Source organism: Helobdella robusta, assembly GCF_000326865.2.
Source record: "Helobdella robusta unplaced genomic scaffold HELROscaffold_22, whole genome shotgun sequence".
NCBI classification, from domain to species: Eukaryota; Metazoa; Annelida; class Clitellata; order Rhynchobdellida; family Glossiphoniidae; genus Helobdella; species Helobdella robusta.
Window position 1 is genome coordinate 2,355,785 of NW_008704170.1, and position 17,500 is coordinate 2,373,284.

At 32.0% G+C, this 17,500-nt stretch overlaps 3 protein-coding genes across 3 annotated transcripts; 1 reads left to right on the top strand and 2 right to left on the bottom strand.

The window, feature by feature from the left end:
* Positions 1 to 2,778: 2,778 nt before the first annotated feature.
* Positions 2,779 to 9,198, bottom strand: HELRODRAFT_99395 (hypothetical protein). The gene is made up of 20 exons (XM_009018759.1): positions 9,118 to 9,198; positions 8,763 to 8,838; positions 8,419 to 8,485; positions 8,166 to 8,203; positions 7,719 to 7,844; positions 6,991 to 7,130; positions 6,806 to 6,853; positions 6,622 to 6,673; positions 6,416 to 6,511; positions 6,250 to 6,345; positions 5,760 to 5,899; positions 5,600 to 5,665; positions 5,425 to 5,503; positions 5,170 to 5,256; positions 4,835 to 4,969; positions 4,334 to 4,442; positions 3,885 to 3,954; positions 3,550 to 3,702; positions 3,332 to 3,467; positions 2,779 to 3,296 (listed from the first exon to the last, which is right to left on the bottom strand). Exons 1-18 carry the CDS (start codon positions 9,181 to 9,183, stop codon positions 3,598 to 3,600), a joined length of 1,596 nt encoding a protein of 531 aa, XP_009017007.1. The 5' UTR covers positions 9,184 to 9,198; the 3' UTR covers positions 2,779 to 3,296; positions 3,332 to 3,467; positions 3,550 to 3,597.
* A 3,772-nt stretch (positions 9,199 to 12,970) lies between these two features.
* HELRODRAFT_185546 (hypothetical protein) lies at positions 12,971 to 14,167 on the top strand. The gene has a single exon (XM_009018760.1). It carries the CDS (start codon positions 13,098 to 13,100, stop codon positions 13,815 to 13,817), a length of 720 nt encoding a protein of 239 aa, XP_009017008.1. The 5' UTR covers positions 12,971 to 13,097; the 3' UTR covers positions 13,818 to 14,167.
* Positions 14,168 to 14,986: 819 nt separating this feature from the next.
* HELRODRAFT_111519 (hypothetical protein) lies at positions 14,987 to 17,125 on the bottom strand (the record flags this gene model as incomplete). The annotated part of the gene is made up of 5 exons (XM_009018761.1): positions 16,518 to 17,125; positions 16,195 to 16,323; positions 15,848 to 16,062; positions 15,339 to 15,473; positions 14,987 to 15,162 (listed from the first exon to the last, which is right to left on the bottom strand). Exons 1-5 carry the CDS (start codon positions 16,811 to 16,813, stop codon positions 14,987 to 14,989), a joined length of 951 nt encoding a protein of 316 aa, XP_009017009.1. The 5' UTR covers positions 16,814 to 17,125.
* Between the last annotated feature and the right edge of the window lie 375 nt (positions 17,126 to 17,500).

A 17,500-nucleotide genomic window follows, 5' to 3' on the forward strand; every position in this document is an offset into this window, starting at 1 on the left:
ACAACAACGACATCAATGACGGTTATGCTGATGATGACAGCAATGGTGTTGATGATGGTTGTAAAAATAGAAACATCAACAACAACAACAATAACATCAACAACATCAATCAACCTTTTTCTAAACCTTTAAACGCTTGCAATAAAATCAGTGATAATGATGACGTCGTTAATGACGATGACGTCACGAATTTTAACAAATGCGTAGGCGTTTATAATTATGACCAATATGATAATAATAATAATAATAATAATAATAATAACAATAACAACTTGATCTACCAATCCATAATGAGTGATACGAACTACAACCTATACCACAATCATCAACATCATCACCATCACTACTATCATCATCACCAACTTCCGGATTATTATCATCATCATCATCAGCAGCACCATCAACATCATTACCATCACCGCCGTATTAATAATTACCAAGAAGATGATGGTTATGTAAACTCGAATGAATGCATTGACAGTTTAAAAAAAGATTATATTACTACTATCACTACCATCACCACTACTACTACTACTATTGCTGCTGCTTCTTTAACTACTACAAAAGCTGCTGCTACTACTATTACTACTACTGCTACTACTACTAATAGTAATAATACTGTAGCTACAAATAATAATATTGATACTTCGGAATATATACAAATGCCTTACATATACGATGAATGTGATTGGATGCACAGCAACAGTAGCAGCAACAGTTACTTCTACTACTGCAATAATGTTAAAGACATTAACAGCGACGGTATTAAGGACAGCGATGTTCACTTTAGTGACATTAATTATGTTAATTACAACAGCAAAAACATCAATAGCTACAACAACAACAACATCGCAAACCAACCAGAATATACGTCAAATTATTATTTTGATCTGCTAAATAATTTTGAAATGAAAGAAAACTTTGAATACATTATTGGCGAAAATTACATCAACATCAACAACAACATTAACAACAACAACATCATCAACAACACTTTTTCTGAAAATTCGTTAATGACATTTAATCAAAACTTCAACGAACCCAATAAAAATCACATCCAAGCAATGTATCCCCAGGATTTTAACGGCATTCATAACAACAACAACAGTGAAACACACATTACATATTACGGTAGCAGCAGCGGTAGTAGCAGCTGCAACAGCCACAACAGCAGTTGCAGCAGTAGCAGCAACAACATCAGCAGCAACCATTCATTCTCAACATCATCGCCATCTACTTCTTCGACCACATCCGATTTTTATTCGCCTCCGCAAATATTATAGCCTATATTAAAGCTTAACGACTTTATCAACAAAAAACAGTAAAAATACAACAACAACATCAACAAAAACATCAAACAACAACAACACAAATGTATCAAATAGATCAACAAAAAACAGTAAAAATACAACAACAACATCCGCAAAACACATCAAACAGCAACAACACAAATGTATCAAAAAGGTCAACAAAAAACAGTAAAAATACAACAACAACATCAACAAAAACATCAAACAACAACAACAACAACAACAACAACAACATTATAATAATTATAATAAAGGTAATAAATAACAACAACTACAACAACATTTTTTGGCTATCACTCATTCAATAAACCTGACAAGCTGACAAGCTTATCAAGGTTTATATATATATATATATGTTCGGTTGAAGATATAATGCCATCGTCGGAGCCTAGATTGTAAAACCAAATGAGGAGTTAATAATATAAATTATAAGAAATAGAAAATAGAATATTAGATATTAAAATGAATAAATAAATGAATAACAACCTATATTTTAAAAATTAACTCATTATATTGTTGAAAATAAACGAATAAATTTAAAACGGCCGTCAGCCAAACTTCACAGTTTAATAAAGTTGAAACAAAACAGCTTCGTGTTGTTGAAATTTTATTAAAAAAACTTCTAACTGCAAAATGGGGTGTAATCTTCAACCGAACATGTTTATCTGAGAACCTCATACCAAATTATATATATATATATATATATATATATATATATACACACTTATATATATATATATAAACTTACATTATATATTTGTATGGCATAAAACGATGATGATGATGATGACGACGACGATGATGATGATGAAGATTCGCATCTTGAAGCAATCCGACTGAGTTTTTTTCAAGTTAAAAATTTTTTTTAAACAGCTGTTGAAATGAATGTGATGAAGATGATAGTCACGATGCCTCGTTTATCTTTCGTTATTTTTTTATTCGTGCTACAACTATTACTGCTGCTGCTAATGCTGCTGCTGCTGCTGTCACTACAGTTGCTACTATTACTACTACTACTACTACTACTACTACTACTACTACTACTACAGTTGCAGCTGTTATGTTAATTGTATTTGCAATGTAAGAATACAAGAGTTACAAGTTGAACGGGAAGAAAAATGTTTGTTTCTCTATGTTAACGAAAGCATTATTATTGCTTCTATGTTTTAAACAATCAATTTTTTTTATTTTTTTAAAAGTTTTTTTGGAGTTTTTTTTACAGAAATGTTTTTTTTCTTGAGTTTTTATTTTACGTATTTGTTGTTTGTTTGTTTGTTTTTCAGTTGTTTTGTTTGCTAATATTATATAGTTACCCGTATTGTATGCTTTCATAAAATGTACATATATATATATACATACATACATACAAACAAACATATATACATAAATACATACATACATACAGTTTTTAAACATTAAATAATATCATAAAGCCTCTGAAGTAAAAAACCTAAAAAATTTGACACGGTTTTTTAAACATTCATTTATTAGCATTGTTTATGTTCATGTAAGTATATTTTTTACAAATGTGTATGTGTGTGTGTGTGTGCGTACGTGTGTGTGTCTGTGTGTGTGTGTATGTATGTGTGTATGTGTTTGTGTTTTTGTATGCCTATACGTATGTATGAATGTATATTCCTCATTACTGAATGTTTAAATGATGCCGAATAAAATGTATCGATAAGGAATAGAAAAGTTTTTAAAACAACAAAAATAAAAACAATAATAGTTATAATAACAACAATAATAACAATAACATCGAAATAACAATATCGAATATAGTCCTTGTTGTAAGAATAACAATTGCTGTAGTCAGTCCAGTTGTTGTATTGTTAACGTGTTATAACATAAGATCAACCGATAAAATGATATATGGTTATGTAATTAAGCTAGCATATATAATCTCAACCCAATAAATATATATATATATTTGTGTGTGTGTTTGAGTGTGTTTGTTTGTGTGTGTGTGTGTTTGTGTGTGTGTGTAAGTTTAAAAAATGCGCTGAAATTTAAGTAAATGTAGTAGTTCTCAAAATATACAACCAAAATTTGGGATGGGATGTATATTATTTTGTTTTCAACTGTTTGTTTGTTTGTTTATATGTATGTGTACCTATGAGTGTGTTTGTATGTATGCATGTTTGTATGTATGTGTGTTTCTATGTGCATGCCTTGTATGTGAGAGCGTTGACATATGTATATTTCAACGTATATAATTATTTATAGTAACAAATATTTAATTAATTAATTTATTCATTTACTTACTCACTCAATCATCCAATTAAAATTATGAGCCATTAACGAGGCGTTTTTTATTGTTTTCCATCTCACGGTCGCCATTATCATCTTCATCCTCATCATTCTCAATGTATGCACGTACCGTCTGCCAGACCTATTAATAAAAATATATAATTAATAATAATAATAGTTATAATTATTATTGTTATCGTTGTTGTTATTGTTATTATAGTAACAATAGCAATAGTAACAACACAAACAAACAAACAAAAAAACAAACAAACAAACAAACAAACAAACAAACAAACAAACATACAAACAAACAAACAAACATACCTTCAGAGATCTCAATAGCGCTGATGCGTTATTCATGTCTGGAGCTAAGAACCTATCTTTATCCCAGGGTCTGGCGAGGATGATGATGATTATTATTATTATTATTATTATTACTATTAGTAGAAGTAGTAGTAGTAGTAGTAGCAGTAGTAGTAGTAGTAGCAGTAGCAGTAGTGGCAGTAGTAGCAGTAGCAGTAGTGGCAGTAGTAGCAGCAGTAGTAGCAGTAGTAGTAGTTGTAGTAGTAGTAGTAGCAGTAATAGTAGTTGTTGTAGTAGTAGTAGTAGTAGTAGTTGTTGTTGTAGTAGTAGCAGTAGTAGCAGCAGCAACAGCAGTAGTGTCATCGCCATTATTATTTCTACTATTACCATGGAGATGGTGATTGTAATCAAGATGATAATTTTGATAACTTTACTATAAAAGAGGGGCTGTGGATGGCTTCTCAACTAACTTAACTCTCTTCCTGACCAGTTCATGCAACGTTTCAAGTGGCTCCGTAGTTTTCAGGGGTCTGTGAAATTCCAAGCCCTGACATGCGCACAACAGTTCCACGCCCACCACTTAATTATTCAAATTATGCAAAAGATATTCGTGATTAATTATTCATGAGTGGAAATGGTTTTGTGTGAGTTGCTAAGGTTATATTTGAAGTTAAGCACATGTTTTTGTGGCATAATTGGACCAGAATTATCGCGAACGAACAGCATAAATTCAAACAAAGATACAGACAAACAATTATACAAACAAAAAAAATATACAAAATTATACCAACTGACAAAAAAACAAACATACAAAACATAAAAACATTTTCGTCATCCTCAATGTACAATTAACCAGCAAACAACCAAACGTAAACATACATAAACATATATACAAACATGCAAACACACATACTTAAACATACAAACAAATATACTTAAACATACAAACAAACACAAACAAACATACAAACCATCTTCGACATTCTCGACGACTCTGAGGGCTTTCCTAGCCGCCCAGCCACCCATACTCACGTGATCTTCAGTTCCAGCGCTGGTCGAAAGCGAATCAACAGAGGCCGGGTGGCATAGTGTTTTGTTCTCCGAAACTTTTGTTTGTTGTAATGATGAGGTTGTTGTTGTTGTTGTTGATGATGATGACGACGACACCAACAACAACAACAACAATTACATGATGTTTGGCTTTCTGAAACTCTCACAACAACACCAACAACAACACCAACAACAACAGCAATTACATGATGTTTTTTTTCTGAAATTCTCACAACAACAGCAACAAACAACAAACCCAAAGCAGCGGCTGTGCAGTGAGCGATCATGAAGCCTGAATTTAGGCCACCGTTGTTTGTTAAGAATGCTGGTAAACCGCTATAATCTGTATGTACGTATGTATGAATGTATGTATGTATGTATGTATGTATGTATGTATGTATGTATGTATGTATGTATGTATGTATGTATATATGTATGTATGTATGTATGTATGTATGTATGTATGTATGTATGTATGTATGTATGTATGCTTTTAAAAATAATAAGGTACTTGGGTTGTTCAATCTTTCAATTCGTCTTTCGCTCATGTTTGCTATCTCGTGAATAGCTATGGCCAAATAATCCAGAGACTGTAAAATATTATTATTATTATTGTTGTTGTTGTTATTATTATTATTATTATTGTTGTTGTTGTTGTTATTATTATTGACATAGTTGTTGCTAACTTTAGCTGGGTATTCCCCGTGAAAATTTCCCCCGGAAATGACGTCACCGCGTTCTGCCAGGATAAGCTGAGGGAGTAATAACAAAAACAATAAATAATAAGAATTTCAACAACAACAACAACAACAACAATAATAATAACAACAATAATAATTATAATACCGGATTGTCTGTGGCACTGTTGATTTCAGTTTCCAAAATACCTCTAACAAATTTGATGGTATCATTGACAACACCATGAACCTGAGGTATGCATCTTAGCGTGTAAGCGTCTTGCACTTTGTCGCAATATTTGTGGCTCTCTGTTTGTAGTTTTTGTGGTTACTGCTGTTGTTGTGGTTGTTGTGGTTACTGCTGTTGTTGTAGTTGTTGTGGTTACTGCTGTTGTTGTAGTTGTTGTGGTTACTGCTGTTGTTGTGGTTGTTGTGGTTACTGCTGTTGTTGATGATGCTATGATGATGTTGTTGTTGTTGTTGTTGACGTTATGATGTTGTCGGTGATATGGTGTTGTTTTTAATGTAATGATGTTGTGATGTTGTTGATGTTTTTGGTGGTGTCTTAGTGATGAACCTTAATGACTGAAAAATCTCTATTTAATAAACAAATACCAACAAAAACAACAACAACAACAACAAAGTCAACAAAATCAAACCTGAAACCTCTGACGGGTAGCGGTCAGAATGAAGCAGTGACCTCATCCTTGCGGCCACCATACTTTGCCCTGGGTGTGGTCTCACCCTATGGACATCTACAAAAGTAATAATAATAATAATAATAATTATAATAATAATTATAATAATTATAATAATAATTATAACCAGGATCGAAAGCCCGTGTAGTTCCTTTCAGCGCTTCTAGCGATAATGAAGCGACTACATCCGCCTGTTTGCAGATGTTCTCCGCTCTTATCAGAGCTGATGATGATGATGATGTTGTTGTTGATTATGATGATAGCGATGAATATAATGATAATAATAACAATAATGATAATAATATTAATAATAATAATAACAATAATAATGACCTTCGACCCCGAGGGCAGTTATCAGTTGGGTTCCATTGATAAGGGCTAGTCCCTGACAAGATGAATGGATGCGTAGATGAATGAATGAATGAATGAATGAATGAATGAATGAATGAATGAATGAATGAATGAATGAATGAATGAATGAATGGACGAATGAATGAAGGAATAGATGAATTTAAACCTCTTTGGCGGCCAATTTGATCGGAGAGAGCCCGTGAAATTTGAGAATCTTGAATTCAAAAAAAATTTATTATCATCATAATCAACACCACCACCACCACCATCATTATCATCATCACCATCATCAGCGGCAGCATCAGTAGTTGCGGCAGCAGCCACAGCAGCCTCATCATCATCACAACCAACCTTATCAGCGTCACCATAATCAGTCCCTGGACTCCACATCTTGCCCTGCCCCATCATCCCGATGGCGAGATGCGCCAAAGGTGCCAAATCGCCACTCGCCCCAACGGTACCTTTCTCAGGAACCCACGATAGACATGAAGCTAATTTCGAAGTAGAATGTTATTTACGATTAGTTTTTAAAAAAAATTTCCGGCATCTCTAATAAACAACAGGCTATTTTGGAAGTATGAAAAGTTAATAATTCGTTTTGACATTTTTTTGGTACCTTTAATAAATATCAAGTTAACTTCGAACTAAAATAAAGATACATTTTTGTATTTTATTTCTCTTTTGGCAGCCATGAAAAATATCGAACTTATTTTGAAATTAAAAACGTTAGCATTTTCAATAATAATGTTGTAATTTACGATTCTTTATGGTGCCTATAATAAACATGAAACTAATTTCGATGTAAGAAAGGTATATTCTTAAATTTTAAAACATTTTCTGGCTAATTTTGGAGTTAAAAAACTAACTTCATAAAGTTAAATATTCAATTTTAAGTTTCTTTTAGCACCTTGAAGCTCGATTTAAAATCAACGTATTTCAAAAAAGTAAGAACTTAAAAAACATATATACATACATTCCAAAAAACAAGCAAACAAACACACAAACAAACATACAAACACACGCGTACGAACGAACACGCAAACAAACATACAAACAAACATACAAACAAACATAAACACCGTTAAAAGCATCAATAAATTGTCGCAGAACTCTCACGGATATGCCACTGAAACCCTTCGTAAGAACATTAATACGCAGAGCCATCATACGCCTGGTTCGTTCTAGCGATAGTGGGGAACCAACTCCTGATAATGATGACGACGACGATGATGATGATGATGACGATGACGATGATGATGATGATGACGATGATGATGATGATGATGATGATGATGATGTTGATGAAGATAATGATGTTGATGACGATGATGATGACTATAATGATGATGTTGACGAAGATGAAAATTATTGTGACGACAAAGAAGATGAAGATGGTGATGGTGGTGATATTGATGCTAATAACGGGAACAACCATAATAACAATTGTAATAACTATAATAAACAATAAAAATAATAATAATTATGATTAATAATTAATAATAAAAGTAACAATAAACTGATTAAACCTGCGGCCGTGGAGGTAATGAGGTTGTACTGCAGGAGGCTGAAATGATAATAATAACAATAATAATAGTTTTATTATTATTATTTATTATTATTATTATTGTTGTTGTTGTTAATGTTATTGTTTATAATTATAGATAAGGTTGAAAAAGAGGAAGAAGAAGAAGAAGAAGAAGAAGAAGAAGAAGAAGAAAAAAGAGGAAGAAGAAGAAGAAGAAGAAGAAAAAAGAGGAAGAAGAAGAAGAAGAATTATACCTCAGATCATCTTTGCATACAACGGTACTGGCAAATCGGCCAAATCCGGTGTTTATACCATACGTGACTTAGAATCGGTGTAAATGTATCGTTAATAATTATAATAATAATATCATATTTTCAATTATAATTATTTTTATGCTTATAATAATAATAATATAAATATTATATTATTATCGTAATTACAATCGTAATTATTGTAATTATCTTCATCATATCTTCGCGGTCATCATTGTCTTTAGCACAATTGCGGTAATCAGCATCATCGTCTTCGTCATTGTCGACACTATTATCAACATTAGCATCATCATCATCACCCCCCCCGTTACCATCATCATCATCACCTCTATTCTTAGCCAAAATTTCATCTTCAACAAATGATCGGGCATTTTGAACTTTGACCAGGGCTTCCTTGCTGACCTAACGTATGTAAACATGTTTGTTTATTTGTTTGTTTGTTTGTTTGTATGTATGTATGTATGTATGTATGTATGTAAGTATAAATGTATGTATATATGTATGTATGTATGTATGTATGTATGTATGTATGTATGTATGTATGTATGTATGTATGTATGTATGTATGTATGTATGTATGTATGTATGTATGTATGTATGTATGTATGTATGTATGTATGTATGTATGTATGTATGTATGTATGTATGTATGTATGTATGTATGTATGTATGTATGTAGACCTGTATAGCAACTTTCCCAAATCCAAGTTCCATCAACTCTTCACACTTCAAACTATCTCCATCCATATAGATCACCTTTTTGAAAAGTATATGTGCGTGTGTATGTGCGTATGTGTGTGTTTATGTATGTGTGTGTGTATGTGTGTGTGTGTGTGTGTGTGTGTGTCTGTGTGTGTGTGTCTGTGTGTGTGTGTGTGTGTGTAAATGGGAATAACTCCTCTTCACTTTTTTTTCTTGAAAACCGTTTTGGGGGACAGTCGGTACGTGATCTGCAGTCAATGCTTTAAAATGTTTAAAAAATAAAAACAACTGAATGATTGAATGAACAATTGAAAGAATAAATGAATAGATAAAAGAATAAATGAATGAATGAACGAACGAACGAACGAATGAATGAATGAATAAACGAATAAATGAATGAATAAAAGAATGGAAAGACCAACACCACCGACAACATCGTCTTACTAATTTTCTGCTGAGCTGGTTTAGGCATCGTGAAAAACTGCAACATCACCTCATCGTCATTGGCCAATGATTTTTTTATTTGGCTATTTAGGTCAAGTTGGACATCGTGGACAAACGCACCCACATGCTGACCCAATTTTTTCGTAAAATTCTCTCCAAGTATGTAGAATCTTTCAAAAAAATGTAAAGAAAAGTTTTTAATCAGTCATTCGAACCTCATTCGTTTGTTCATTCATTCATTCATTCATTCATTCATTCATTCATTCATTCATTCATTCATTCATTCATTCATTCATTCATTCATTCATTCGTTCGTTAATTCATTCGCTCGTTCGTTAATTCATTCGCTCGTTCGTCAGTTCATTCTTTCATTCACTCATCCATCCATAAATCAATCAATCTTTATAGACCTCTCCAGAGCTCTTTCCACAAGCCAGCCCACACTGTCATCGCCATCCGTCCAAACTGTTGTCGCTGTGGCTGTGGCTGGCGTTGGATGTCTCGGCGACGATGACGTCAACAACGACATGACGTCATGACCAAAGACTACAGTCACTTCCATGCCACTGTCAAGAGTATCGTTACAATTGTCGTCAGAAGTATCACAATTGAAGCTGCTATTGCTATTGTCAACGTTCTCAAAGTAATAGTCATTGTTGTTATTGTTGTTGTTGTTGTTGTTGTTTTTGTTGTTTTTGTTGTTGTTTTTGATGTAATCGTTCTTAAGGTTTATATCATACTCTTTGTAAAAATCAACGTTATTGCTATTATTATTATTATTATTATTATTGTTATTATTGTTACTACTGCTACTACTACTACTACTACTACTACTACTACTACTACTACTACTACTACTGCTGCTGCTGCTACTACTACTACTACTACTGTCGTTATTGTTCTCTTCGACAACCATAATAAAATGCTGATCAATTTGAAAATAAAATTTTTTTTAAACAAAATTAATACAACGATAACAAAATTTAATAATAATAATAATAATAATAATTATTATTATTATTTATTATTATTGTTTTTTTTTCTAATTATTGTGTTATGGCGTGAAGAAACGCATTGGTTGCCATATATAACAGCCGTAAAATGAACATCTGCAACTCGTCACAACAAAATTATAACAGCGATAATAAAAATAATAATTATTAATATATAATAATATTAATAATTTATATAATAATAATACATAATAATATAATAATAATAATAATAACTGGGACGATTTTTTTAATCAGGTGACGTCACCAATTCGGATGACGCTGAGCAGAATTGTGATAATTAATGCTGGGCCATGCGACATTTGGACTAGAAGAATTTTGAAAAAATTATTTCCTCTCTTCGTTTGTGGGTGCGCTTCTGTTTACGATTTTTATTTATTTTTGTTTGTTTTTATTATTATTTTTGTTTGTTTATTATTATTATGTTGTTGTTGTTGATTTATATAGCTCTGTTTGACATATATACATAAAATTTTTTGTAAAAGTTCATTGGTACGGCAAATGTTACGATTCTAAGTTCAAGTGCTATAGTTCAACATCAACATCAACATCATCGTCGTCGTCATCATCATCATCGTCAGGTTTGAACAAGTTAGTAAATTGATTAATAAACAAATTAAAACAAATTATTAAAATTTTCACGTAATTTTTTAAGAAAAAATTGACATCATCTGAATACTATATTTTTTTAAAACAAAGTAGTTATCAATGATTGTGATGACGACGATGACGAAAATGGTGGGAATGGTGGTGGTGATGATGATAGTAAGAATGATGATGAGGATGTTATAATTAATAATTGTTTGAGAAAAACTCATTCCTAACCTCAGCTGACTCGTTTCTGGTGATGAAAAAATCGAAAAATTGTTGTTGTTGTTGACGTTGTTGCCTGTTTTTGTTGCTGTTGTTGATGATGTTTTTTGTTGTAGTTAATGTTGCTGTGTTTGTTGTTGTTGATGTTGTCGTGTTTGTTGTTGTTGAAAACGATTTTTTTTTGATGTTGTTATTAGAAAAATTCAGTTGTAGTAGTAGCAGTTGCAGTAGCTGCTGCAGTAGCTGTTGAGGACGTAGTAGCTGTAGTAGTGGGGGTAACAGCAAAAGTAGTAATACTAATAGTAGTTGCTGTAGTAGTGTTGTTGTGTTAATAGAATAACTGAAAAATATGTATGAATAGAAATGTACTATATTTGTATGTTGAAATTGTATCAAAATTTTGCTTACAGCACTAAGGATTGGAAAATTCTTTATATATTGTTCCAAATAAAAACACACATACACACACATGCACACACACACACACACACACGGACACACACACGGACACAACACACATACACACTTAAACGTGCATAGAATGCGTAATATACATACACGCACACATACTACAAATATTTAAATATTTATTAAATTATCATTTTCACCGGAAAAATACTTAGTACATTTGTACTTATTGATTGTAACCTAAGTACACTCGCAGTACTTATTGTACTTGCGGGTACTTAATCACTTTAGATGTTGACTTTCGCTTTAAGGTGATCAAAGTTTATCGTGGAATTTGGCCTTATTGTATATATAGTTTTATTTTTATTGTTTATTGTTTATATGTGGGCTAGAGTTAAATCATTTCCATCTTTTCCACACACACGCGACACACCACACACATTTGATGTACGAACGAAAACGTACAATAGTAAGTACATAAATAAATGAAGAATACAAATAAATAAACAAATTTCTTATAAAATCACTAAAAAGCAACAAATGAATGAGATGGCGTTGAATTGAAATCAAAAATAACGATGAATTAATAAAAATAATAATTCATTCTTAACTCAACTCAAGCGATGATTTCATCACTTGTATATTTTAATTATTCCTTTCACGGTTACGATTGTGACGTCACTTTTGACTGTGACGTGACACAAAGTCAAAAGATCATTCATACAGCTCTCATTACAATTACAAAATTGTGTCAAAGTGTTATAAACTGCGTTTGAGAGGATGTTCCTACTTTGAAAAATGCGCATTTAGACAAGTATTTGCAGAATATAACTATATATATGTTGTTTATTTCTGATTTAAAAGGTAACTTTTGATGTATAATTCATACAAAATTTGTATAAATCTGTATAAAATGTTGAATGTTTAAGAAATAAACACATTTATGTTTTATGCGATCCACTTGCCAGAGATATTTCATTTTGAAACATGCCTAGCACATATTTCATAGTTTTTCAATAAATTTAAATTATGTTCTACACATTCTTTTACATTGTTACTAGGATGATTAGTGTGCATCCATTCGTTTATAAGTTTTGCGCTTGAAACTTTGAATGATGTGGTTGAATAAACTGCGTTGGCTTTCCGTATTCAGCTTTCTTTGTTTTAAAATTATTCACTATGTTATCGTCGGAAGCTTTGGGATAAATTTGTCAGATGAAAACGATTTTATGCATTTTGCACGAAAAGTAAGTTAACTAGGTTAGGTGCTTTAATTTAAAAATGTCGTTACCAAATGGCTGGCGGAGAGAAGAAATAGTTCGAAAGAATGGACTGTCTTCGGGGAAGATCGACGTCTACTACTACAGTCCTGACGGTCGAAAATTTCGAAGCAAGACTCAACTGGCGAAAGCATTTAGGGACAAAATCGATCTATCAAACTTTGATTACAAAACCGGCAAATTAGGACTTGGCAGCAGCACTTCGTACCACAAGAAGACGGCCAGCAGACACGATGCCAACGTCACCATGCCCATTCGTCAGACGGCCTCAATTTTCAAACAACCTGTAACCGTCATAAAAAATCATACTGATTCCAAAACGCGAACGGATTTGAAACAGGGCACTCAAGAACAACCTCGACAAATATTTTGGGAGAAAAGACTTCAAGGTCTTTTAGCCAGTGACACCACTGGAGAACAAATGTCCTCATTCCAGCTGCCAAATTCTATTCAAAGTTTAACACCTGAATTAGTTGGGACAGAAAATCTTCTCCACAGCATAGCAGCCGCCCTTCATTTGGGGAACCAACCGATAACTGGACAGTCAATGAGCAGTGTCCTGATTCAGAAGAATCCGTGCGCCAACATAAATGCCGACCAACCACTTATTCAGAACGTTGTCATCAATGATATCGACATCCAAAAGCAGGAAGCCAGAGTATTAGAAGCCAGGAAAAGATTACAAAGGGCCATGAATGCTGTCATATTGTCGTCTGCTTGAGATACATATACGTTTTGATATATAATTGTAAAACAACTTTGTACATTTCAGAATAATAATACTACATTTGAACAGTTTTCTTTATGGAATAAAATCAAAAACACCTGATGGATATTTTAAAGTTTCCATTATAAACAGGCACAGGGATGGCAGTTTTCATTTACTTCTCTTATTTTCATCAAGACATGTCATTGTATTTCATGCGCGTGTGTGAATGATTCATGCACGCCTGCATGCTGACAATTCATTGGTGGACTTATTCTTAGATGTTTTGTGCATGTACATAATATATTGTGTTGTCTACTTTACTAATTTCAATAAAAGAAATTGTATTCTTTGTTAGAAAATTATTCTATGTTGTTTGAATTCAATAAATATTATTTTTTATCTTTAAATTATTATTGGTAAAACAAATGAAACAAATTTTCAACTTTTTATTATATAAAATCAGCTGACAGTACAATAGAAAAATAGGAATAATTCCTAAGGCTAGAACATGATTCATCTTCATACATTAATAACGGCTCTTATCATATTTTTGAGGGCATTTTTAGCACTTGATTCTCTGAATGGTGCCAACTGTTCGATGGCTTGCAGGCCATACTTTCTGCACATCTCTTTGGACTCTTCCATCACTAATTTATCTGTTAGGATTAGTTTCGATATCTGTTGGGAGTTTTTTCGTTTTTTTTATATTATTATAACTTGAAATAATATTTTTATGATTTTATAAATTCTGGTTGAAAAAAGTTAAGTAAATTGATAAATTAAGAAAATATTTATAGATAAAATGAGCATATACAGATTCAGCAGTTAAGTTTAGTGAACACGCGCAAAAAAATATCCATATGAATGCTAACAATATGTGAAAACATGATACAAAAATAACCTCTTTGTTTGATCTGTTGAAGAAATCTTTATAATAAAACCCATCACCCGGGTCGTTAGCAGCACCATTGTTGATGCTGATTGTAGAGTTATTGTGTGTGAAGTTGGCAGGATTTTTCAGGTGGTTGTTGGCGTATATGATGGCTGGGGCGAGGATGTCGTCCTCTGTATCCAACGGGGACGGCTCATATAATTTCGTCAGGTCTTCCTTGAACTTAAAAATTAAGGAGTAAAAAGATGTCAAATTAGGTTAATAATTAATTGCAGATCAAATTTTAGTTTTAATATTCAAATTTTTTTGATGAAATAAAGATATGACAAGATTTTGCTAAACAAAAATTATTAGCAAGGAGAGAAGATATGAAGAAAGAGACTTGGAAAGCCAAAGCCATGGATCTACCAAACTGAAAAGCTGACGTCTGTAACGATGGATCATGCCTTGCTAGTGTCAATGCTCCTACAATTTTATGTGTATATTTTATTTTAAAACAAAAAAAACTTTTCAAACTTTTTTTTAAATTTTTAAAATTTAAAAGAGAAATTTGTAAACCAAAATGACATAACTTCTGACAAAACGGAGAAAAAAAAGGCATACAAACATGAAACAATGATAAACCAAGTAGCGAAATGTACCTTGGCAGCTATGTGCCAACAGACTACCACTAGATAAATATGTCTGCTCTTCCCACATATCCATTGAAAGTTCACTTTTCAACTTATTCTTTGGACCCCCGATAAAATCTTCACTACCATCGTCGCTTTCGTTCCCTTGTTCATTGGAATTAGGTAGCTGGTTATGCTGGTTGGGTGACGTCTTGCTGTTAATGCGTGCAATTGTGGTGTCCATATTTTTATTATGCTCATGCCTGTTTAATAAGAAAGATTTGAGGTTTCGAAATGTGTTGAATTCTCCCTTCATGATATCTCTGATGGCTGTTGAGATCATCTCTACCACCTGAAAAGAGACAATGAACTAATTAATTTAATTATTAAAAATGGCTTGAACCAATAAAAAAGGCTTAAACTGACAAAAAATCTGTTAAAATTAGAGAATTAACTTGAAACATTGATCTGAAAATGCTTCCAAAGTAAAGATATAAAAAAGATAAAAAAGAACTTAATAAACTTTTAGCAGAATAAACTGAATAGAAAGACCACCTTGGTATTATTGAGTGAAGCCAAATAAGTAGAAGCGTTGGCGAGTAAGAAATCCCCACTGAGAACTGCCATCTTGTTTCCAAATTCCATATCTTCTAAGGTCGTCGAAGTTAGGCAGATGTTGCATAGATCTATAACACTTTTGTGAACTAGAGTTGCCATGTGAATTAGTTCTGTAATCTCTGCCAAAGTCCTTTGGCTAGTTGGTCAAATTGAGTTTTATGTTTGATTAATTATTAAAAATAATTACTGTAAATCAAATAAAGAAATAAATAATATAATGAAATTAAATATAATTTATGAAGAAATAAATAAACATAACAGAAGGTACCTTGGATAAATACCGCTGACCATAGTTTCTAGCAAATTGGAGCCCACAGCAGGGCCAGCAGTTTTGGAGATTAGTAGCACCATTAACCCTCTCGTCTGCATTGATTGCTTGCCATCTTGAAATAGTTTTCTAGGCAAAAAATCATTATTTTATTAATTAAATAAATGATTTATTCAAAATAAACATACATTTTCAACTACTCATGTCAGACTTTACTTAAATAAAATCCAACATCATATATATAATTAGAATAATACAACTTGCAATAAATTTTAGGATTTAGACAGTAATTAAAATTTGAACAACTAAGCTAAGTTACTAACTGAGCAGTTTTGATTAGTGGATGGCTGGTGCCAACTAATTTCTTCATATGGACGGCCACATTGGACAATTCATCACTGAGCAGACACCTCAAACTCAAAAATGACGTTGAATAACCGACGATTTTTTCTGCTTCAGTAATGGCGGCCTTCCATTCCGAGGGTTTGAATGAGAAGGTGAAGTTCCTACTACTGAGGTCCATTTTATTTTTATTATTAGATGCAGACGTTATCAGTGGTAAGTTCAAGTTGGGGCGATAGATTTTCATGTTTTTGCCACTTAGCAATGCTTTATTCATGATTTTTTATTTCGTTTTTTATCATAAGAAAGATATTTCCAAAGAATTTTGAGATCTAATTTATTAACTTACTTTTACAGTGTAAAATTTACACATTACTTTGCTTTAAAGTTTTAATTTAAAAATTGTTGATTGACTTTGAATCTGACTTACCTTACATTACATTAGACTATTATAGCTAAAATACACCTAATCTAACAATTAACTTAATTAGTAAAAATATTGAAACGTGAAAATTAGAAACTCTTGAAAGTAAAATGTCGTCTGATTACATTTTTACAACTTTGCAGACAGCGTGAGATAGACTTAAATTCGCAAAAAATTTGAGAAACATGCAGGAACTTTAAAAGTGAATTGAGGTTTAAAGGTTTAGAATTTCTATATATATATATATATATATATATATATATATATATATATATATATGTATGTATATATAACCTTACAGCAAACTATAGAATATTAAGATATTTACCATTTTACATACTTAAGTTTTCTTTATTTCGCATCATTCAACCATAATAATTAAAAAAATATAACAATATTTGTACCATTTAACCGTCTAATTATATATAAACCTACTCTTCATTTTTATGTTATTTCGTTCGTTTAATCTCTTTTTACTAATATAAATCTGGATTTTTTAAAAAGTTTTTCATTAAACTTTTTTCTTGTGTTACATACATA

Bases quoted from the DNA above. Each gene is read 5' to 3' on its own strand.
- HELRODRAFT_99395 (XM_009018759.1), bottom strand. From the start codon at position 9,183: ATGGATGGAGATAGTTTGAAGTGTGAAGAGTTGATGGAACTTGGATTT. The intron at 8,839-9,117 runs GTCTACATACAT...TACATACGTTAG, and splicing joins TTGGGAAAGTTGCTATACAG to GTCAGCAAGGAAGCCCTGGT. The intron at 6,346-6,415 runs GTTATAATTATT...TTACTTTTGTAG, and splicing joins TACACGGGCTTTCGATCCTG to ATGTCCATAGGGTGAGACCA.
- HELRODRAFT_185546 (XM_009018760.1), top strand. From the start codon at position 13,098: ATGTCGTTACCAAATGGCTGGCGGAGAGAAGAAATAGTTCGAAAGAAT.